The sequence below is a fragment of the Carex rostrata genome, chromosome 1 (assembly GCF_964058835.1).
Source record: "Carex rostrata chromosome 1, lpCarRost1.2, whole genome shotgun sequence".
Taxonomy (NCBI): domain Eukaryota; kingdom Viridiplantae; phylum Streptophyta; class Magnoliopsida; order Poales; family Cyperaceae; genus Carex; species Carex rostrata.
Genome location: NC_135918.1, coordinates 2354403 through 2377419, shown reverse-complemented (window position 1 = coordinate 2377419; position 23017 = coordinate 2354403). Strand labels below are relative to the sequence as shown.

General features: G+C 35.0%; 3 protein-coding genes and 1 long non-coding RNA gene across 6 annotated transcripts; 2 read left to right on the top strand and 2 right to left on the bottom strand.

The window, feature by feature from the left end:
* Positions 1 to 5853: 5853 nt before the first annotated feature.
* LOC144551618 (elongation factor) lies at positions 5854 to 15917 on the top strand. Of its 3 annotated transcripts, XR_013510841.1 has the most exons (7): positions 5854 to 6089; positions 6544 to 6999; positions 7642 to 7952; positions 8254 to 8310; positions 8421 to 8854; positions 8926 to 9034; positions 15795 to 15917. XR_013510841.1 is itself a non-coding variant. In XM_078299663.1 (6 exons), the coding sequence occupies exons 2-6, from the start codon at positions 6584 to 6586 to the stop codon at positions 9581 to 9583; spliced, it is 1575 nt and encodes a 524-aa protein (XP_078155789.1). In that variant the 5' UTR covers positions 5854 to 6089; positions 6544 to 6583; the 3' UTR covers positions 9584 to 9825. The 3 variants fall into 3 exon arrangements, 2 of the variants coding, with proteins under 2 accessions (XP_078155789.1, XP_078155802.1); XM_078299663.1 differs by lacking the exons at positions 8926 to 9034; positions 15795 to 15917 and adding an exon at positions 9227 to 9825; XM_078299676.1 differs by lacking the exon at positions 15795 to 15917 and having other exon boundaries at positions 8926 to 9825.
* LOC144551627 (shewanella-like protein phosphatase 2) lies at positions 10125 to 12477 on the bottom strand. Its single transcript, XM_078299689.1, has 2 exons — positions 11946 to 12477; positions 10125 to 10964 (listed from the first exon to the last, which is right to left on the bottom strand). The coding sequence occupies exons 1-2, from the start codon at positions 12413 to 12415 to the stop codon at positions 10262 to 10264; spliced, it is 1173 nt and encodes a 390-aa protein (XP_078155815.1). The 5' UTR covers positions 12416 to 12477; the 3' UTR covers positions 10125 to 10261.
* LOC144547704 (uncharacterized) lies at positions 14110 to 15085 on the top strand. The gene is made up of 3 exons (XR_013509146.1): positions 14110 to 14143; positions 14813 to 14911; positions 14988 to 15085. It is a non-coding gene; the product is annotated as an uncharacterized LOC144547704 (long non-coding RNA).
* A 910-nt stretch (positions 15918 to 16827) lies between the features above and the next one.
* On the bottom strand, positions 16828 to 19237 carry LOC144551610 (shewanella-like protein phosphatase 2). The gene is made up of 2 exons (XM_078299651.1): positions 18704 to 19237; positions 16828 to 17725 (listed from the first exon to the last, which is right to left on the bottom strand). Exons 1-2 carry the CDS (start codon positions 19171 to 19173, stop codon positions 17023 to 17025), a joined length of 1173 nt encoding a protein of 390 aa, XP_078155777.1. The 5' UTR covers positions 19174 to 19237; the 3' UTR covers positions 16828 to 17022.
* Positions 19238 to 23017: the final 3780 nt, after the last annotated feature.

Below are 23017 nucleotides of genomic sequence, written 5' to 3'. Positions count from 1 at the left end.
TTAAAAAAAAAATTAAATGCAAAATATACAATACCATTTTATTCCTTTGCGTTTTTCTCAACCGATCTAGCGTCTCTCTCTTAAAACGCCAGCTCATGGTATCGAACGGTGAGCGCTTACTCCATTTGTCCAGTACAAAAGATCGCACCATACCAAATCGTTCCATTCCTCCAGTGCTTGGAAAAATGCATCGGCGGGTCCTACCATGTGTGTTGTCAGAGTTTGTCTCGGATATATTACATCTTGCTTCCACGTGAAAAGAAGCTGCAGATCATTTTTAAAGCTTCGAGAAAACCATTGTACAGTTCACTGCATGAAAGACTGCACAATTTTTGTTCTATAAAGAAAAGGAAGAAAGATAGAGGATTCTGAGCCGCTGGATCGGAATCGAGGATAGATAGATATGAGTAGAACTAGCGTCCTCTTAAACTCATCAAAGTTTTGGTGAGCTTAACTCTTAAAACTCATAAAATCAATTTCAAATGACGAATTCAAACCGTTCAAACCCGCCTACCTTACATGTGATGCATCTACATGTGAAATTTTTAAACATTCGAATTAATTTAGTATAAAGTCAAGCGGTCAAAAAACATTCAAAAATTAATGCACTAAAATTAATTTATTAACCTTCTAATTTTGACCGCTTGACTTTATACTAAATTAATTCGAATATTTAAAAATTTCACATGTAGATGCATCACACGTAAGGTAGGCGGGTTTCAACGGTTCGGATTCGTCATTTGAAATCGATTTGATGAATTTTGGAGTTAAGCTCACCAAAACTTTAGTGAACTTAAGAGCACCCTAGTTCTACTCGATAGATATTGATGCCATATAAACTGTATAGAACTATAGATTGTATTTTGGAATACCTTTTTTCCTGTTGTGAATCTTTCCAGTCTTAGGATTTTTTCGGTCTCTAATTGAGAATGAATATAGACACAGAAATTGAACTAAAAAGTACTGTTTTCGTGAGAAAAAAAAATTCTGTTTAACTAAATTATTTTTTTCATAAAAACAGTAATGCGGCCGAACAGAAAATGTATAAATTGCTAAATAAAAGATAATGGACAACAGTGTGATGGAATTATTATTGTTATTATTTTTTTTTTTAGAAAGAAAGCCCATTGGAAACCAAATTAATGCAACACAAATGATGTTCTTCGTTCTCTTGGACTCAGAACACAATTGGCCCAAAAAGATCCGATAAATACTTCAAAGATGGAATCATGGATAAAAATAGTCCGGTTATGGAAATCTTTTGTTTTTTGTTTTTTTAAGTTCAACCTAAAGATATAGTCATATAGAATAGTTATTTGAGTATTCTTACTAGTACTTTAAAAATTTATGCATGTTATTTAGAGAAATTATATACTATAGTCTTTATCAATTATTATTCTAAAAAGAATATTATATGGTCCCTACTAATTATTATTTTGAAAAGATATTATATAATTCCCACTAATTATTATTCTAAAATCCCTAAAACACTCTTCTTCTCTAGTCCTCACTAATTATATGGTCACCATTTTTTCAGTCTCCGCAATTGTTCTAACATCAACCTTCATAGATATAAATATTTGAAAGATAAAATATTAACACTTGAAAAATAAGATATTAAAACTTTGATGCGTAACTTGTTATGGTCATCCCTTTTCGGATAGTGATATCCGCACAACATAATTTGTTGATGACACAATATTATTTAAAATTTGAATTTGATGGACAAATTTACCCTTCAATTGTCACCTCTCAAACATTGATCATCTTTCCTTAACTATTTTGCAATATTAATTTCCTTAAGAGACAATTCCATAAAGAAAATAAATATCTTGTACAATTAATGTCCCTAGTAGATTAGTTAATTTTTTTAATAGATTCATAAATATCCTCGTAGCTATTTAAGTTCAAATGAGAAGCAATTAATAGTTTTTTTTTTACTTTTTCGTTATTTTATTGGAAATTTAAAGTATATCAAACTTTTATTTTATATATCATAAGAAACACATTTTATTTACATGTTTGTGGCAATTACAAACATCAAGATAATGAACTAAGCATATTTTATAAAAATTTCAAGAACAAAACAATCGACCAAGTTAAAAGTAACAAATTAAGCCATATGTAAAAACAACGTTTTGTCATAATCAAATAAAACAAAATATTTTGTTTAAAATATCCTTTCATTTAATTTAAAAGAAATTAAAGAAAAATAATGATATTTAATTTCTAGTATAGCTGGTACTTTGGATTTATAATTACTAATTTTTCGAAAAAATCATGTTAAAAGGAAGATAAGTTAAATTTTTTTTCTCTTATATACTATAAACAAATGCGGACCAATATGAATTATCATAGTCTTAACTATGGTGAGTTGTTTCTTTTTTCAAAAGATTTTAAAAAAAAATTGCTAACTAAAGAAGCAAAATAAATTGAAATAAGGAAAATCAATAAGGGTAAAGTTGTATATTAATTAAATCTTTAGAATTATGTTGTGCTGGTAACAATAATTTTACAGTTGGATTTTTCGAAACTTTTATTAATATAAAAATAATAATAAATTTCATATTCTACCCACTTTTGTGCTATATTTCGAAAATTATCCAAACCGGTCAAAATATCATCGGTTTTCAAACTTGTTTCCGGTTATTTTCTCACCGGTTCAAGAATTGAGACCGGTGAGTTTTCGGTTTCAATAAAAGAAATTGGTGAGATTCTCACCGGTTTTGTATTTTTTTTTTTACAAAACTGATTTTTTTAATTTATTTATTTTTGTATTGAAATAATAGAAATATTTAATATATTTCTTTGAAAATAGATGGAATACAATATAATTTGATTTATTAGAAAGATTGTGACAAATAACCCGGATCAACATTTTTCAAGCTGGTTTTTTTGCGACTGTAAGAAAAATTAATATATTTCTTTATGTGTTATTGAAAGAAAAAAAAACATAGTTGGATTCTGAGTTATTGATCCCGATCCAAAAGTCACTACTAAGTAAATACATAAATTATTGTCATCCTTCTAGTATATTTAATTTATAAAAAGTTGTATCTATTTAAAAAAAAAAAACTTTAAATTATTTAATGATTGTTATTCAAAAAGAAATTTCAAAATAGATACAGCTTTTTAGAAATTAAATGTATTAGAAGGATCACAATATTTTATGTATTATCTAGAAGTGACCTTTTAAATCACGATCAATAACTCAAATTCAAAATATTTTTTTTCAATAACACGTAAGAAATATATTAATTTTTCTTACAGCCGCAAAAAATCCGGCTTGAAAAATATTGATCCAAGTTATTTGTCATAGTCTTTCTAATAAATCAAATTATATTTATTCCATCTATTTTTTAAAAAATATATTAAACATTTCTAATATTTTAATAAAAAAAATTAAAAATATTCTGTTTTGCAAAAAAACAAAAAACCGGTGAGTCTCACCGCTCTTCTTGAAACTGGTCCAAATCTCACCGGTCCCAATTTGGGAAACCGGTGAAATTTTGACCGGTCTGAACAATTTTTTTTAATATTAATAATTTTTTTGGATTTTATGTCAATATCAACACCCTCTCTTTTCCAATTCCTAATCGTCCTTTCGTCAACCTTCCTCTAATTAATTAATGGGGACTCGTGTCACCACATCAACATTCCCCATCGTCATAGGTATAAATATTAAAATAATTGACCACATAAGTACAAATATTTTAGTTCATAGGTATAAATACTTGCAGTACTTGATATTAATACTTTAAGATGTCATCCAGTGCCATATGTAAAAAATACTTCCAAGTATAGGTATAAATACTTGCACCACGAGATATAAATATTTGTGTAACGATGAGGTCGAAAACACGTCATTATTGTTGGCTTTTGGGAGCTCTCAACTTATCTGTTTGACTAGATTTGCAAAACATACATAATTGCATTTTACAGTTTTTTTCTTGAGAATCTGTGCAGGTTCATGACAAGTGAAGGAATAGTAATTACACATCAAGGATGAATTAATACACTGCAAACATCATGGATGTGGTTATGAAGACACAAGACACTGGATAGCAAAAACATTACCTCAAGATTAAGAATAATGTATATGTAAGATTGGTAAAATAAGCTTGAGATTGACCTAAGTGAGGCCTATCGTTGTCACGGTCCAGTGACCATGATAACGGAATAAATAAATCATGTACAAATCCCATGACGCATAAAATAGGTTTTAGCGTCACCGAATGCTAATCCTTCCAGAGGATTTTCGTGATGGGAACCGTTGTAACGGTCATCTACCGTTATCAACAGTGACCATCGTTATACTCCAAACCACTCCGATTGACCTACCGTTGTAACGGTCCCCTGTACCGTTACAATGGTCAGCACCACTTCCTTTTTATCAGCTCTTTATAAATAGAAGCTATACCAAGGTTTGGAGTATCACTCTAGCCGCCTCCAACTTCAATATTTTGTATTTACAGATCTAGAGAAAGCCGTTGTTGCTTGTGCACTCCAACTTCAATATACACAATCAATCTCAAGCTTATTCAATCAATCAACCAACTCCTATAGTGATCCTGCGTGATCGAATCATTTACTACTTCGAGCTTTGTGATCATCTTGCAACCCTTGAAGTCCTTGCGACTCGGGTTGTTCTGTTAGGGCCGTGTGACTTCCGAGAAGAATTATAAGGGCTCACCGGTTCCACCTTGTACTCCTTTCTCATTGGGTAAAGAAAGGCACGCCATCAAAAAGTTCACGAGCCCCAGTGACATAAGCGTTAGTGTTGAACTCCGTAAACAATTTTCGTGTCAAGTGTCTCTAAACTCTACTATTTACTTTATTTACTTTACATTTAGTTTAGGACAAAATTATTCTAGTTTCTGCCAAGAATAACTTATAGACACGCTAGATTATTATTACTTAGACCAAAAATATAAAAATGCCTATCCCCCCCCCCTTTAGGTGCCTTTGAGACCAACAATTATTGATCTTATTTGAAAGAGAAAATTGCGTAGAAGACGACCGTGGTTTTAGATTCGCAAAATTCCTGACAGATCGTCAGAAATATGGACGAGATTGAACGAAAAAAAAAACACATCTAAAAACGTGTACCCCTCTCCCCCTATGTAGGAATCCGTATATCACCCTAGGTACATGAGGTGCAAGTGTCAAATCTGGACTGTTCTTTTTACCTGGCATGAAACTCAAAGCAGCCCCCCTATAGCTTCAATAGGCACCGGATCTAATTTGAATCAACTGAGATTAATCTGGGCCATCTGTTTTGTTGGATTGTACCTCAGGTACCTGGGAGGACACGAACTCCCCATATAGCTTGAGTGATACCCCACATACATTGATAGTGCAGGTACATTTGAAATTTGATTAAAGAGACAATTATTTACATAAAATTGTTCACCTCATAGCTGTAAATACTCTGTGTATAGGTATAAATATTTATTTGCATATGCATTAATATTTTAGAAAAAAAATCAGTACTAGAATTTTTGCAATATCTCCAAATAATTATGATATTTATGGTATGAATACATTGCGGATACTATAACGCATGTACGGTTGGATTCACAATTTAGAAAACTATCTATGATTGACACGATCCAGATATACTCGCTTGTTTGCTCGTAAATAAAGACAAGACAATTTCGGAAAAAAATGATTTAACTTTATCTAAAATTAAAATCGAGAATATATATAATTTTAGAATTCCTTTTATTTCGATGCTGGAAGATTTCTCTGTGTCGACTGACAGGTTGATTTATTACCTATTATTATCCATAAATTATTCTCTAATTACGGGCTTAAGAGGACCGCCCAGACGGGGATGGAAACCAACTGTCCGATACAAACTCAACGGATCAAGATGGCATCAATTGATCATTCCAGATAGAACCTGATCTCTGCCATTCACTCGCAAAACCCTAATTCCCTTTCTCGCTTTCTCGCTCTCTCACTACTGCACTGCAGAGCCGCCGCCGCCACCGCCGCCCCTCGAAATTAGGGTTTTCGACCCTTCCGAAAAGCGCTCCACCTGGCGTTCTCCTTCGACGGCTGTCCCTTCGCCGGAGACGTAGCTGGTATCCTCGCTTTCTTTGTTTTTTCTTTTCTTTTCCCTACAATTCATGCATTCGCTCGTTCTTTGGTTGCAATTCTGTAGTGTAAGTTCTGGATTCGCTGCTATTTTACAGGAAAATCGGTGAGAACCATTGGTGCTATTTCTTTCTACTACTAAATTTTGATTTCTTTGTTAGTTTGTAAAGCGAATGTGAAAGGTTAAAAAAGTTGTATCAATTACCTCTCCGAAGTAGTCAAAAGATTTCCCTCTATTTGGAACAGCTGAAGATGGTACGAATATGTACCATTTTCAGCTGTTTTGCTACCAAGTTCTTGAAATCCACTTCTCGATTCTGCATATCCTATTTTATCTGATAAATATTAGTTGCCTCTTACTTTTGCTGCTTCTTGGAAGAAAGTTATATCATTCATCAATTGATGATTATTAATATTAAATTTCTACGCTCCTTTGATCAGATTAAAGCTCGATTTCTAGTTATCAATTTATGCAAGGAGCATGAACCAAATGGCCCCAACACAGTCCTTAGAAGAAGCTGAAAAGGTGGCAAAACCAATGTTATTGCCAAAGCTTAAAGCTGAGCCAACAATTATACATTTGGCCGATGCCCCCACCGATAATCAACAGCAACCATTCATTAATAGTTGCCGGGACCGAGTATTAAATGCTGAACCAGCAGATTCTTTTAGTGACGAGATGGTAGACATTCTCAATAGCACTGCAGATAGGGTGCTGACACCAGTGAAAGAGGAAGATGACCTAAATGCCACTGAGTGCTCCAGCTCTTTCGGGGACACATTGTCAGGTTCATGTAGTGAAATGAACCCAGAAATGAGTGACAGTGAGGTTGAGTCGCCTTTTGCTCGACCTAATGTTGATGTTACTTTCTCGAACCATGTTACTAAAACATTCAAGTAAGTTTTTTTCCAAAAGAAAAATTGTGATCTGGGAATCCTAAAATTAGATCAATATTATACAATTTTTATTTAACCCGAGCAAATCTGACCTTTGTTCGAACTTGAACTACAAATTAAACTTCATTTTATTTACAGGAAATTTGTTTAAGTTGTTTTTTGCATGATGTTTTATCAGTGTTAATTTCAAAAGAATTACAAAAAAACCGTGTTTTGCTTTTTTTTTTTAGAACTGTTGGGTGCAAATGTGCTATTTGCATATGCTTCTAAACACTTCTGTGTTGATTGCAAAGTGCAAAAAAAAAATATTTTAAAGGGGCAAAAGGGCCTTGGATTTTTTATTTTTTATGGGAACCAGTTTCTTTCCACTTTCAAAATGTTGTGTGCAATTGAATAATTAACCAACTGAGCCTTCAGATGTCTTCTGAATGGGAATGATGTGTGTATATTCTACATTTCATTGCTCAAAACATTGATTGCTGTTATCAGCCCCTTTCTTAAATGGATGGCTAATATTGTGTTTACTTGTTAATGTAAAAACTACGAAGTACTGGGTTGTACTTGCAAATACATGCTGGGATTTTGTGTAATTTGATTAAGACCCTTCACATTTTTTTGGACTAAGAATGTTTCAAACTACAGTAAGAAAAAGGTGACGGCACACTGGAGGAAGTTTATCAGCCCACTGATGTGGCGATGTCAGTGGCTTGAACTACGAATCAAAGAGATTCAGAACCAGGCTTCAAGATATGACAAGGAACTTGCAATGCTGAAGCATGAGAAGGCCTTGCAGACAACAATTATTGAACTTGACAACTCTTGCTCTCGGGTTGTACCTCTTTCTTCTAGGTGTCGCAATAAAAAAGCCATGAAAAGAAGAAAAAGAAGGAAAGTGGAAGAGACGAAGGATAGCACATCTTTTATCTCTGGCCATGTTATATTCTCATACTATGGTACTTGTTTTGTTTCTTGTAGGGTGTTAGTTTCAATATCTTTTCAAGTGTTTGTTTACACAATCTACAAGTAGGGGTGGCATCAGGTCATATGAGGTCAGGTCGATGTTGATTCGAAGAGTTCTTAGTCTGGTGTAGTTACATAATTATGTACAGTTGATACCTATTTTCTTCTTTTTGAGTGTGGAGCAGGTATTGTTTTATAGAGGGGCATGTGCTTGCAAATCTAGGGGCTTCTGGGGTCGTATGAGCAGAAGTTTGTTCAAACTATTTTAATCTTATGTGGCACTTCTCTTTGCAGAAAACAAGCGATCAGAAACAGACGGCCATTCTGTTGACGATGATTGTGGTGACCAAGGTACTTTTAATCAGTTTTCACCAGACAATTAGAGTAATCTCTGGTTACTATCATTTTTTTTTAAGTTTCGACAGTTAATTAGTTTTACTAATAAATGATATTTTTTTCAGTTGATGAGACTTTGAGAGGTAACGATGACACAGACTGGCTCTATGGCACCAGACCAGGAAACTCTCTAGAAAAGCTTCTATTAAAGATTGAAACTATGGAATCCCGAGTTTCTAACCTCAAATCCGATCTAAACAAGGCCACATGCAAGAAGACAAAGAAGCCATCTGTCTTGACTATCACAACCTTACCGGGAGCCAACAACTACGCAGTTCAGAGCCCGAGCTGCTCACCTGGTAAGAACAGAGACAATGCATCATTAAACTGTCCCAATATCGGGTCTGATGATGACATGGCGGAAGCAGTCTTGCCTGGAAGTACTGTTTCAAGCTATGGTGATGCAACTGATTTGGGGATTACTGAGAGCAGGTACCCTTTTTCTGCTGCAGACATGGCTCTGGACCCAATTCAAATCCATGACTTTTGCAAAGAAGAAGTAAGTGCCTTTGCTTTTATTTAAAGTCTATGATTAGCAATAAAGTATCTTACATTTTGTATAATTATTAGGGACACTTCTTGAGAGACCAGAAGTATTGTAGATTCTCCTAAAATGTATCACAAATATTGGCTGCATCATCCTCTTCTCTTCGATTTCAAAAGATTTCCAGACTGCTCTGTTTATGTTCTTTTTATCTAGTTTTAAGTTAGTTGATGACAGAGTAATGTGGGTAGTATATGAAGAAGTTTAATGTGCATAGTGTATTATTATAACTTGTGATTTAGAGGGACATAGGACCATTTTTTTTGCTGGGGTTCCACAAGACATTATTCACGGCTATTAATGAAATACCCCTTGATCTATACGTAGAATGCTGAAGATGTGCTCATTGACAACCAAGGTTTAGCCGGAGAACAATACCAGAATTTTGAAAGGGTTGCAGCAGTACCCCTAGAAGCACACCATATCTCTGCGGTAAAGACAGAGGAGACACTGGTCTCAGAAGAGGAGAGTACGGCCCCTAGTCAGTCATTGAGCATGAAAGAAGTGCACATCAACAGTTTTCAAAGAAGGGGGATGAACCTGAAGCGACGAGGAAAGAAGCCTACAAAGATTCAGAAGAAGCAGCAGCTGAAGAAACGCAAGAAAACCAGCATTGGGTCAGGGGCAACAACTTCGGGACTCTGGAGGAGTGAGAGGGTAAAAAAGCCCAAAATTTTAGACTAGGGTTAGTTATTTTCAGAGATTTTGGATAGCATTCTATGTGGATGGAATTAATTGTTCATGTGACTTTCAGTATAGATAGACTATGGAGATAGAATTACTACTGTACTTGTTGTGGCATGCAAGTTATGTTAGTTGTGTAAAGCTTGTTACCCGCTTAATTTTGAAATTGATTAAGAAGAGATGAGATAATTGTCTATTGTAGGATTGCTTTATTATGGTAATGTTATGTTTTATTGTTGTTACCCTTGTTAAACTTCAATTTTTGAAGTTTTAGGAAATCTAATAAAGACCATAAACAGATGATGTCTTGTCAAATTATGTTCTATCAGATTCTTCTACGAGTCGATTTTCAAAGTTTTTCCTGGAGTTGTTATCCGACAATTACACTTACAAGCTTCGCAAAATTTTCGAGCCTGTATCTTCCACAACACGGCGCTGGGAGGGTAAACCAACTTCAAGCTAGATATGAAGAATAGCAGTGAATAGATATCTCTTCCTCATTTTAACTATCAGACACATATCATTAATAATAATAAAAAGTAATGGTAAATACAAGAATCATACATTTATTTATACAACCCCATCAAAATCTACTTGTTTTACAATTAAGGATAATAAATCACAACTTTAAAAAATTCATTGATATCACCCCTACAAATTACACGAATCAAATTTAAATTAAGCTTTTGACTCAACCTCTTTTACAACACTATCTCTAACCAACCAAGCCAACCCGTCCACATCCTTATCTCTTTCCCAAGCTCTCTTTTTTCCCTCATAAACCCTATTCCAACTAGCTGTCAAAATCCTAACATCCCTCCCTCCTTCAGTAATCTCTAACACCTCAGGCACACCATCTCCACACCCTTTCGACAAACCCACATCAACCCTAACCGCCTGGTCCCCACAAACTGCATTAATTCCGTCAATCTGTATTGTGTGCCCCATTATCAATCTTCTAGCTCCCGGTATCAAACCAAGGACCTCTTCAAGTTTTGTACAATCACAATTGAACCCATCTGAAAATGCTCGTAGCCAAACTACTGCATCCTGCTCAAAAACAAACATCGGTTGTTTAGGTTCATTTGTAGCCATCCAATTTCTCACATCTTGATTAATTCTGTCTAGGCCATACTCAACATGTTTTTGAAGGAGACCTCCATGAACAAACACTGAGTTGCCAACTACTAAGATTGTATGGTTGCTAGATAGGAAGCGGGTGGTGATAGGACCGGCGGGTCGTAAAGCGGCTATACGGGCATGAAAACCCTCCCAATATTTTGGTTTTACCCCAGGGAAGGATTTGGGGACTCCTTTGAAGGGGTCTCTTTGAGGGGGTAGGTCCAGGCATAGCCGTTTCATGGCGAGCCCAGTACGGTACCTATAATGCTCCTCATTTAGTACGTGTCATCTAGTAAAATATTCAAGTTATCATATTTAAGTATAGTAAAAGGTGGGCCCGAGTTAGCTGCTATGCTTGGAAATTACCGGGAGCGATCAGCTGCTCAGATCGGACCACATTAATTCCCAATATAATAATCTAACTAATTATTTAGAGTGGCAATCGAGGTTGTTTGATCATAAAATTAACACTACATGATTATTAATATCAGACAGTTTGAATTCGTGTTACAGGAAGATCTCATCCCTTTAGGACATCAGATACGTACCTGGTAAGATTAGTCCTCCTATTCTTTCCAGAATAATGAAAAAGTTATTGATCCTTAAAGAGACCATATATGATTACTACAATTTGATGGGATAAATAGCATCCAGTATCAAAATGAATAACTACCACACCAACTAGTACCAGTACATCTTCCTTTTCCTTGTCTACCACTAAGACTCAAACAAACATCTAAAGCATGCCTAATCCACAGACTAATTAAAAAAATGTATATTCCTCTCATATCAGATAAGTTTGACCATCAACAGAAACAATCAGGCCTGTGCTTTTGATACTCTGCAATGATATATAATTCCCAACAGTTTAGACACCATGGTAGATGGGAAAGAAGACTGTACCAGTACAGCGGTACCATCTCAACCAGACTCCGGGATAAAACAAAGGAACAGGAATATTCTAACCATAAGCACAAAACAGCAATGCAAAAGTTAAAAAAAAAAAGTACTTTAAAAATTAGTTGCAAAAGAAAAGTGCAGAAACAAGACCATTTGTCGTGCCTAATCTAAAGTATTCTGTGTACCAACAGTTTAATGTTTCAGAAATACATGTGTTGTTTTAATCAGTTGTGCACTCAATTCAGCTATCTGCTTAACTTCCACTTCAAGTAAGCCAATTCCTCAATTTGGATTTAACAAATATTAAGTACTAATGCCATCACCAATCTGTTAAACTTACCATGTTGCCCAGTTTCTGAACTCCTCCAGACCGGCAGGCGTGACGTACCGAAAACTCCTCGCCACATTCATGGTCTCATGATTGCCATTCAACATCAACAGCCTTCCTCCTGACATCTCGGCCTCAGTCTGGAGCCGTCTGATCAGATACAATATCCTCAACTCATCTCCACCACGATCCAGGACATCTCCCACCTGGACTGCTACAGAAGATCCCCCAACCCATCGGAGGCTTGCTGGGTCGATGAGACCCGCAAGGGACAGGGACTGAATGGATTTCTGGAAATCGCCATGAAGGTCGCCAATTGCGACCAAGCGTGAGGCGGGTGGGAGGCGGGCGGGGGGAAGAGAGGGAGATGCGGTGGCGGTGGCGGAGGAAGGTAAGAAGAGACCGCTAACGGAAAAGTCGACGAAGGCGTCGATGAAGGCGGACAAGGAATGGGGTAGGTTGGCGCAAGTCGGGGCCTCCATTGATTTGGTTTGATTAGAGATTTGGTGAGGGATTATTTTGGCATTTTTCGGGCGATTTGGAGGGAGGGAAGGGAGGCTGTCAAATTAACGAGGGATAGTTCGAAAGCCGAGATCTCTGAAATTCTGAGAGAATTTTACGGGATTGGTTTAGAAACTGATGTGTTATTATTCTCTGGAAATAAATACTAAACAGTAATGTTTTTTTGAATAAAAGTCAAACTATTTAATATCTAGAAAGAAAATTCTATTTATTATCTGTTATTTGTTTAGAATAATTATACTAATTTCCCCACGCCTGTCCCCCCATTTATCCACGCACTCTCTTTCTTCCTTAACTGTCATATATCTCCTCAATTATTTCGCTAAAAATTTTCATTTATTCCCGCATTAAATTAGACTGTCATTTAATACCAATCTCCGCATTAATTATGCTTTCCTCTAATAACAATTTCCGCATTAATTATTCCTTTAAAAACAATTCCCGCATTAATTATACTGTTATCTAATAACAATCCCCGTTAATAAATGTTTATTTGTTATTTCTGAGAAGTATTTATTCATGTAACATAAAGTATTTATCCCTATAACATAAAGTATTTATTATTATGTCTAAGAGTATTTATCATTGATGTTTACTGTAAGTTGCAATTATGTTTGAGAAGTATTTATCTATGTAACATAAAGTATTTATCCATGTAACATAAAGTATTTATCATTATACATGAGAGTATTTATCATTATGTCTAAGAGTATTTATCATTGATGTTTTACTGTAAGTGCAATTATATTTGAGAAGTATTTATCTATGTAACATAAAATATTTATCTTTGTAACATAAAGTATTTATCTTTGTAACATAAAATATTTATCCATGTAACATAGAGTATTTATAATTGATGATTTACTGAAAATTGCAATTATGTCTGAGAAATATTTATTTATGTAACATAAAATATTTATCCATGTAACATAAAATATTTATCATTATGTGTGAGAAGTATTTATCATTGGGTGAGGGGATTGTTTATTTAATGGTCCCTAGTTGTGCGGGGACAATCCAAAAAAAAAAAGGAAATTTGTGCGGGGATAACTGACAAGTATTTATGAGGGGATTGTTTATTTAATGGTCCCCAGTTGTGCGGGGACAATTCAAAAAAAAAGAAATTTTGTGCGGGGACAAATTAATGGATCGATTTATTCAGTCATAAATAGAGATAATTGCATAGGGATTAATACTTTGCAAATCCACGATAAATACTTTGATGCTTCAAGTTAAATACTAACAGTTTCTGCGGAGTATTAATGATTTGAGCGGTCCCCCCCATGTCTTTTTTGACAGTTAGTGCGGATTTTTTTGCGGGGTTGAGACTGCGGGAATTGTTATCAGGATCCATTTGTTTATACGGGATTGGTTTAAAAGCATAGGTGCTATTATTTTCCAAATAATAGTAATATTTTTCTTAGTAAAACCAATTGCACTTATTTGTCGGGCAATGATGAAGACCGAGACTTTGTCGATAAATACATAAGTAAATCATTGAAAGAAAACCGAGACAAGAAAATTATATTCATACTATATCATCAGTAGTTAGTTCTTTATCTCTCTATTTATATAATTTATTTCAATTTTGTTCATTTCATACCATATTTGAACAGCGCCTACTGAATGGATAGGTATTGTGGAGGGCCTGGAAAAAAAATGCTACCTTGAAGATTAAACATTTCGAGGTAATGGTTATTAGTGAATCTGAAATTTATTTGTAAATTGCCAAGGAAATTATAACATTAATTTTTCAAACTGCTTATCGGAGGGCATAGGCCATGTTTCTGTTTGAATTTATTTTCCTCCAAATTTGAATTGATTGAAATTATAAACGACCATAACCTCTAGGGTCAGAGTCAAGCCAATGACTTGCTTACTATAATACAAGATAGCAATCAAACATAATATCTCCATTAATTAGCTAATCAAATTTCAAAGCTGGATGTGTCTGTATATGAATGCAAGCTGGATATGTATGCTGGACCTTATTGCAAAAATACCATAAATGCCCTCTGAGAAAACAGACAAATCAGAGGGCATAGGCCATGTTTCTGTCAAATCCAAGTTCACAGACAGAAAAAAGACTCTTTTCCAAGCAGTTTAGACCCAAATTTTGTATTATTTGGATTTTTATACTATTTTCTATGAATTTTTGAATCTCAGCTTTTCGATTTGCGAGGGGTCAGTTTTTATACTCTGTCAAATCTCAGTTTTTCAATTTTGTATTATAAGGATAGTTCATGAATGGTGCATGCAAGGGGTCAACTGTTCTTTTTCTTTTAGATAAGAGACAATTGGTCTTATGTTTGCTCAAAACAAAATATTGACTTGAATCTGATTTTTTTTTAATACAGTGCCCACAACAACTCGAAGATTGGAAATGTGGATATTATGTCATATTATTCATGCATGACATAATAACTCGCTTCCTCGATGTTTTTCCGAACATAAAGGTATGCATATTCATGTTGCTTACAAAATACGCAATTAAAATTGTAATTGTGATCTTCTATCATTTAAAAAATGCAGGAGTTTCCCACAAGTTACAATGAAACAAACTTCAGCTACATCCGATTACTATGGGTTATATTTTTCTTGAATGAAGTATTAGTAGAAAAAAGTAAAACTATTTAGGATGTGTTATTTTGTAATAAGTTAGGATTATTGTAAATTTGGTGTACTTGAGCTTGTTTATTTGTGAAGTGTGTGTTAATCTTTTATCTCATGTTTAATATGATTCTTACATATTCTGATTTCTGTTTTATAGGCCAACAAAAATATGTGGTAGCTGGCCAAATAATAAATTAACTCTTTTAAATTAAAGTTCAATTTAGAAACGGCTATTTGTAAAAAATCATCCTTGAAAATAACCAATTAGGAACGGCTATTTTAAAAAATCGTTCTTGATTGTATCAGGAACGGTCGTTTAATAAAAAAGAGTTCCTGTTTGTACAAATAGAAACGGTCATTAATAAAAAGACATTCCTATTTATATAAACAGGAACGGTTTTTAATAAACGACCGTTCCTGTTTGTACAAATAGGAACGCTTTTTTATTAAATGACCGTTCCTATTTGTACAAACAGGAACACCTTTTTATTAAACGACCGTCCTTGTTAAACGACCGTCCTTGTCATAAGAAACTGGAAGGTTGAATATATGACCATCCTTGATTATATATATAGGAACGCCTGAACAACCGACCCTGATTAGAGGTACTATCAGTGTCCCCTGGGTGGAACGCACGTAGGTCCGTTACTGTTAGGCATTTTTGACCGTTCCTATTTCATGGTTCTCCACTAGTGGATCTTCACTTCGATTTCAAAAGATTTCCAGATTTTATGTTCTTTTTATCAAGTTTTAAGTTAGTTGATGACAAGAGTAATGTGGGTAGTATATGAAGAAGTTTAATGTGCGTAGTGTCTTATTATAACTCGTGATTTAGAGGGACATAGGACCATTTTTTTTGCTGGGGTTCCACAAGACATTATTCACGGCTATTAATGAAATACCCCTTGATCTATACGTAGAATGCTGAAGATGTGCTCATTGACAACCAAGGTTTAGCAGGAGAACAATACCAGAATTTTGAAAGGGTTGCAGCAGTAACCCTAGAAGCACACCATGTCTCTGCGGTAAAGACAGAGGAGACACTGGTCTCAGAAGAGGAGAGTACGGCCCCTAGTCAGTCATTGAGCATGAAGGAAGTGCACATCAACAGTTTTCAAAGGAGGGGGATGAACCTGAAGCGACGAGGAAAGAAGCCTACAAAGATTCAGAAGAAGCAGCAGCTGAAGAAATGCAAGAAAACCAGCATTGGGTCAGGAGCAACAACTTCGGGACTCTGGAGGAGTGAGAGGGATAAAAAGCCCAAAATTTTAGACTAGGGTTAGTTATTTTCAGAGATTTTGGATAGCATTCTGTGTGGATGGAATTAGTTGGTCATGTGACTTTCAGTATAGATAGACTATGGAGATAGAATTACTACTGTACTTGTTGTGGCATGCAAGCTATGTTAGTTGTGTAAAGCTTGTTACCTGCTTAATTTTGAAATTGGTTAAGAAGAGATGAGATAATTGTCTATTGTAGGATTGCTTTATTATGGTAATGTTATGTTTTATTGTTGTTACCCTTGTTAAACTTCAATTTTTGAAGTTTTAGGAAATCTAATAAAGACCATAAACAGATGATGTCTTGTCAAATTATGTTCTATCAGATTCTTCTACAAGTCGATCTTCAAAGTTTGTGGATACTTTCCTGGAGTTGTTACCCGACAATTACACGCACAAGCTTTGCAAAATTTCCGAGCCTGTATCTTCCACAACACGGCGCTGGGAGGGTAAACCAACTTCAAGCTGGATATGAAGAATAGCAGTGAATAAATATCTCTTCCTCATTTAACCATCAGACACATATCATAAAATAATAATAAAATGTAATGGTAAATACAAGAATCATACATTTATTTATACAACCTCATAAAAATCTACTTGTTTTATACTAAATCACAACTTAAAAAAACTCATTGATATCACGCCTACAAATTACACGAATCAAATTTAAATTAAGCTTTTGTCTCAACCTCTTTTACAACACTATCTCTAACCAACCAAGCCAACCCGCCCACATCCTTCTCTCTTTCCCAAGCTCTCTTTTTTCCCTCATAAACCCTATTCCAACTAGCTGTCAAAATCCTAGCATCCCTCCCTCCTTCAGTAATCTCTAACACCTCAGGCACACCATCTCCACACCCTTTCGACAAACCCACATCAACCCTAACCGCCTGGTCCCCACAAACTGCATTAATTCCTTCAGTCTGTATTGTGTGCCCCATTATCAATCTTCTAGCTCCCGGTATCAAACCAAGGACCTCTTCAAGTTTTGTACAATCACAATTGAACCCATCTGAAAATGCTCGTAGCCAAACTACTGCATCCCGCTCAAAAACAAACATCGGTTGTTTAGGTTCATTTGTAGCCATCCAATTTCTCACATCTTGATTAATTCTGTCTAGGCCATACTCAACATGTTTTTGAAGGAGACCTCCATGAACAAACACTGAGTTGCCAACTACTAAGATTGTATGGTTGCTAGATAGGAAGCGGGTGGTGATTGGACCGGTGGGTCGTAAAGCGGCTATACGGGCATGAAAACCCTCCCAATATTCCGGTTTTATCCCAGGGAAGGATTTGGGGACTCCTTTGAAGGGGTCTCTTTGAGGGGGTAGGTCCAGGCATAGCCGTTTCATGGCGAGCCCAGTACGGTACCTATAATACTCCTCATTTAGTACAACGTGTCATCTAGTAAAATATTCAAGTTATTTAAGTACAGTAAAAGGTGGGCCCGACTTAGCTGCTATGCTTGGAAATTACCAGGAGCGATCAGCTGCTCAGATCGGACCACATTAATTCCCAATATAAGAATCTAACTAAATATTTAGAGTGGCAATCGAAATTGTTTGATCATATAATTACCACTACATGATTATTAATATCAGACAGTTTGAATTCATGTTACAGGAAAATCTCATCCCTTTAGGACACCAGATATGTACCTGGTAAGATTAGTCCTCCTATTCTTTCCAGAATAATGAAAAAGTTATTGATCCTTAAAGAGACCATATATGATTACTACAATTTGATGGGATAAATAGCATCCAGTATCAAAATGAATAACTACCACACCAACTAGTACCAGTACATCTTCCTTTTCCTTGTCTACCACTAAGACTCAAACAAACATCTAAAGCATGCCTAATCCACAGACTAATTAAAAAAATGTATATTCCTCTCATATCAGATAAGTTTGACCATCAACAGAAACAATCAGGCCTGTGCTTTTGATACTCTGCAATGATATATAATTCCCAACAGTTTAGACACCATGGTAGATGGGAAAGAAGACTGTACCAGTACAGCGGTACCATCTCAACCAGACTCCGGGATAAAACAAAGGAACAGGAATATTCTAACCATAAGCACAAAACAGCAATGCAAAAGTTAAAAAAAAAAGTACTTTAAAAATTAGTTGCAAAAGAAAAGTGCAGAAACAAGACCATTTGTCGTGCCTAATCTAAAGTATTCTGTGTACCAACAGTTTAATGTTTCAGAAATACATGTGTTGTTTTAATCAGTTGTGCACTCAATTCAGCTATCTGCTTAACTTCCACTTCAAGTAAGCCAATTCCTCAATTTGGATTTAACAAATATTAAGTACTAATGCCATCACCAATCTGTTAAACTTACCATGTTGCCCAGTTTCTGAACTCCTCCAGACCGGCAGGCGTGACGTACCGAAAACTCCTCGCCACATTCATGGTCTCATGATTGCCATTCAACATCAACAGCCTTCCTCCTGACATCTCGGCCTCAGTCTGGAGCCGTCTGATCAGATACAATATCCTCAACTCATCTCCACCACGATCCAGGACATCTCCCACCTGGACTGCTACAGAAGATCCCCCAACCCATCGGAGGCTTGCCGGGTCGATGAGACCCGCAAGGGACAGGGACTGAATGGATTTCTGGAAATCGCCATGAAGGTCGCCAATTGCGACCAAGCGTGAGGCGGGTGGGAGGCGGGCGGGGGGAAGAGAGGGAGATGCGGTGGCGGTGGCGGAGGAAGGTAAGAAGAGACCGCTAACGGAAAAGTCGACGAAGGCGTCGATGAAGGCGGACAAGGAATGGGGTAGGTTGGCGCAAGTCGGGGCCTCCATTGATTTGGTTTGATTAGAGATTTGGTGAGGGATTATTTTGGCATTTTTCGGGCGATTTGGAGGGAGGGAAGGGAGGCTGTCAAATTAACGAGGGATAGTTCGAAAGCCGAGATCTCTGAAATTCGGAGAGAATTTTACGGGATTGGTTTAGAAACTGATGTGTTATTCTCTGGAAATAAATACTAAACAGTAATGATTTTTGAATAAAAGTCAAACTATTTAATATCTAGAAATTTTTTTTATTTATTATCTGTTATTTGTTTATAGGGGATTGGTTTAAAAGCATATGTACTATTATTTTCCAAATAATAGTAATATTTTTCTTAGTAAAAAATTGAAGGTCAAAATTTTCTAACTATTTAATATTCACAAAAAAATTATTTATACTGGTTTAGAACTTGCGATCTCTTACACAAACAGAATGCTTTGTCTTCGTTGTTAGATCAAAGTTGGTTCTCAAAAATAATAATGTTATAATTTCACTATACTATTTGTTAATTTATGACAATATCGATTCTTAATTAATAGCAGTACCAACTACCAACCTATTGGCAGTTCTAATTTATTATAACAGCGTTCAAATGCACTCTGAAACGTGAAGAACGCGAACTCAATTAGTGCTTTGCAATTAAATAGTTGCATTTGAATTGTTAGCCGCCTAGCATAGTGGCAAATGGCAATTCACCAAATTGCAGGGGACAATGCCAATACTGTGATGGTCAGGATTCAGGAACAAAATCTTGTTTGTGTTCGTTGAAGGCGTAGAACTAGTTTGAATTAGAAAATTCGTAGAAGATTTCTTTATCTTATTATTTGTCGGAAAATTGACACCAGAAATTGTTGTCGTAGAGCCGTAGACTAGTATTCTATATACACTTGCGTGAAAAATACTGACTCTTTTACTTTTATTTTGAATAATTATTTCAATCCCCACACTCCAGTACCCACATTGTACCCCCATCTCTTAAACAGATTTTAACTTCCCATAAACTAACTTAACTAACTAGTTTAATTAAATTTATTCACAACACTGTGATCTTTCAAGTTTAATTAAATTCATGGGTATAAATACTTGGAAGATAATAAATTAATACTTGCATGTCTAATTTGATATAACTATATAGAGAGATCACTCAAACTATATGGGAGAAGAATCATACACGTTTAGATGTGAGTTTTTTTTTTTTTTCAATATCTTTCACATTTCTCACGTTCTATGAGGAATTTTGCGAATCTAAAACCATGAACGTATTCTACGCAATTTTATCTTTCAAATGAGATCCATAATGACGTACTTTCGGATTCATCGTCACACAAGTATTTATACCTCATTGTGCAAGTATTTATACCTCATCGTGCAAGTATTTATACCTATACTTATAAGTATTTTATCTCTAATCGTGGACCCCACATCTCCGCATCACATTTCCCTAATCGTCCCTGTGTCAACCTTTCTCTAACAAAAATAGTTGACCACATAGGTATAAATACTTCCGTGCATAGGTATAAATACTTGTAATACTTGATATTAATACTTTTAAATGTCAGCAGTGTCATATGTGAAAAATACTAGGTATAAATACTTAAATAACGAGGTATAAATACTTGTGTGATGACGAGCTCGAAAGTATGTCATCATGGATCTCATTTGAAAGATAAAATTGCGTAGAAGACGTTCGTGGTTTTAGATTCACAAAATTCATTGTAGATTATGAGAAATGTGGATGAGATTGAACAAATAAAATTGGGGGGATAATGGGGGGATGAGAGTGCGGGTACTCATATCACATCCCTTTTATTTTAGTCTCGACCTGATAAGGAGAGGAGGCGACATACTAATATATTAAAATAAATTAGCTCGCTTTTAATTTAGTCACTGCATGTGAGGCTGGTCACTTTTAATTTTTAAACTGGGGGTTCACCTTGGATCCACACACAGTGACTCTAGGACAGAAAATTCCTACCCCCAAGAAGCAGAGGATTCGGTTCCAAGAATAAAACCTAAAATGTCATTACCAAGTTCAAGTGTGAAACAAATATGGGAATGGACAAAAAATAATTTATTCGCGATCGATGAACTGATAGAAGAGGTGAAGACTCAGTGGAGCTTAACAAATGCATGACATTTATATTGACAAGAAAAGAAGCATAGTACCCTCTGTTTTTTCCTATTCTCTTTTTTTGTTTCCCTCTCTTTTCTGGTAATTTTTTTTTTCTTTTTTTTCCATCTGTAAATATATCATAGGGTTTTCTCTCTAAACTCTGAAACCATGTAACCCGTTATGGTTAATAAAATATGAGCATGACTCCTATTCTTACTAGAAAAATAATAATTTATTCGAATATAATCCTTAATTGTTAAGATCTTGATTTTATCAATATCCTTTTATATCAATTAAGATTAAAGAAGAACATGTGGATGACCAATAACTATCAAATAAAATTGCATTTTATATAATTTAGCCCAAATAAATAACAGACAAGTGAAAGTATTATTTTAGAGCACCACATATATACATAATCTCAGAAAAATATAAAAATACTGTATATTAGTTTGTCCGCTAACAAAACAATACAACACGAAGAACACATTGGTTGAAGTCATGCCGGCCCTGGTTCTGGGCAGTCAGGGCGACCTTCCTGAGCCCCAATATCCAAGGGGCCCCTAAAAAAATATTTGTATAAATATAAAATTAATTAATTTGCATATATTAAAGATAAATAAAATATTAGAGCTCAAATTTTGTATATATCAAAGGCTCAATTTTTTTTTATAAATAGATATGATCTAATGACATATCAATAACAAATCAGACCGGTTAATTGCTTCCATACACCATATATATGTTTATAAGTTGTTTTTTTCTTTTTAAAAGTTTAAATAGTCGATCCAAACCGTTTAACATGATATTTCAAATTAAAACGTGCTTGAAGACCAATTTTACATTTTTTTTTTTGAATTTTTTTATTATTTTTTAAGATAGGTAGAAAATCCATTGATTCACAAGATTCTGAACCATAAAAAATAATGATTTTCTACTTACCTTAAAAAATGGTAAAAAGCTTCCAAAAAAATATAGAATTTGGTCTCCAGGCATGCACTTTTTAATATGGATATCATATTGAACTGTTCTGATCGACTGTTTGGACTCTGAAAATGCAAAAATGACTTAATAAGCATATGATGTTGAAGTATTTATGAAAGTGTCAGTCTCATAAAAAACTTGTATATATAACAGGTTCAAAATTTTCTCATGCCCCAGGCTCCAAAATCTTCGGGACCGGCCCTGGTTAAAGTATCTTCATTCGTGCACAAAAGTTAAAGACTATTGCTTAGTATACATTGCATAATTAAACAAATCATTAGTTAGAAAAGCGAGGTCACTTAGTCAAATTTGCACCTGCGAAAACTTTATTATCCAAAACAAAATCCCACGTTTAAAACCAAGTTTCAAATAAAATAAAAGCAACTTGTAAACTACTATTGAACTTCTTCATACAGTCAAACGAGCAGCTGCAAAGCTAGTATATACAAAACTTGATACCAAAATGTTAATCAATCAACCTGCCCTATATATATTTTAGAATTCACATCCTCTCCAATACCTGATAAGGGAATCTTTTACAATTACTAGATCTGAACCGTACTTTTTAACTTGGCATGAATCTCAAAGCCCAAAAATACAGCCCCCTACAGTGACCCGAATCCCAAGCTGATTGAGATTTAATCTCAAACCGTAAAGTAAGTGATCCTTTGCAATATCTGTGCAATACCTGAGAGGATACGGATTCTATTTTTTAAGGGGTCGGTGAAAGTACAATACTTCACTGCTGGTAGAAAGTT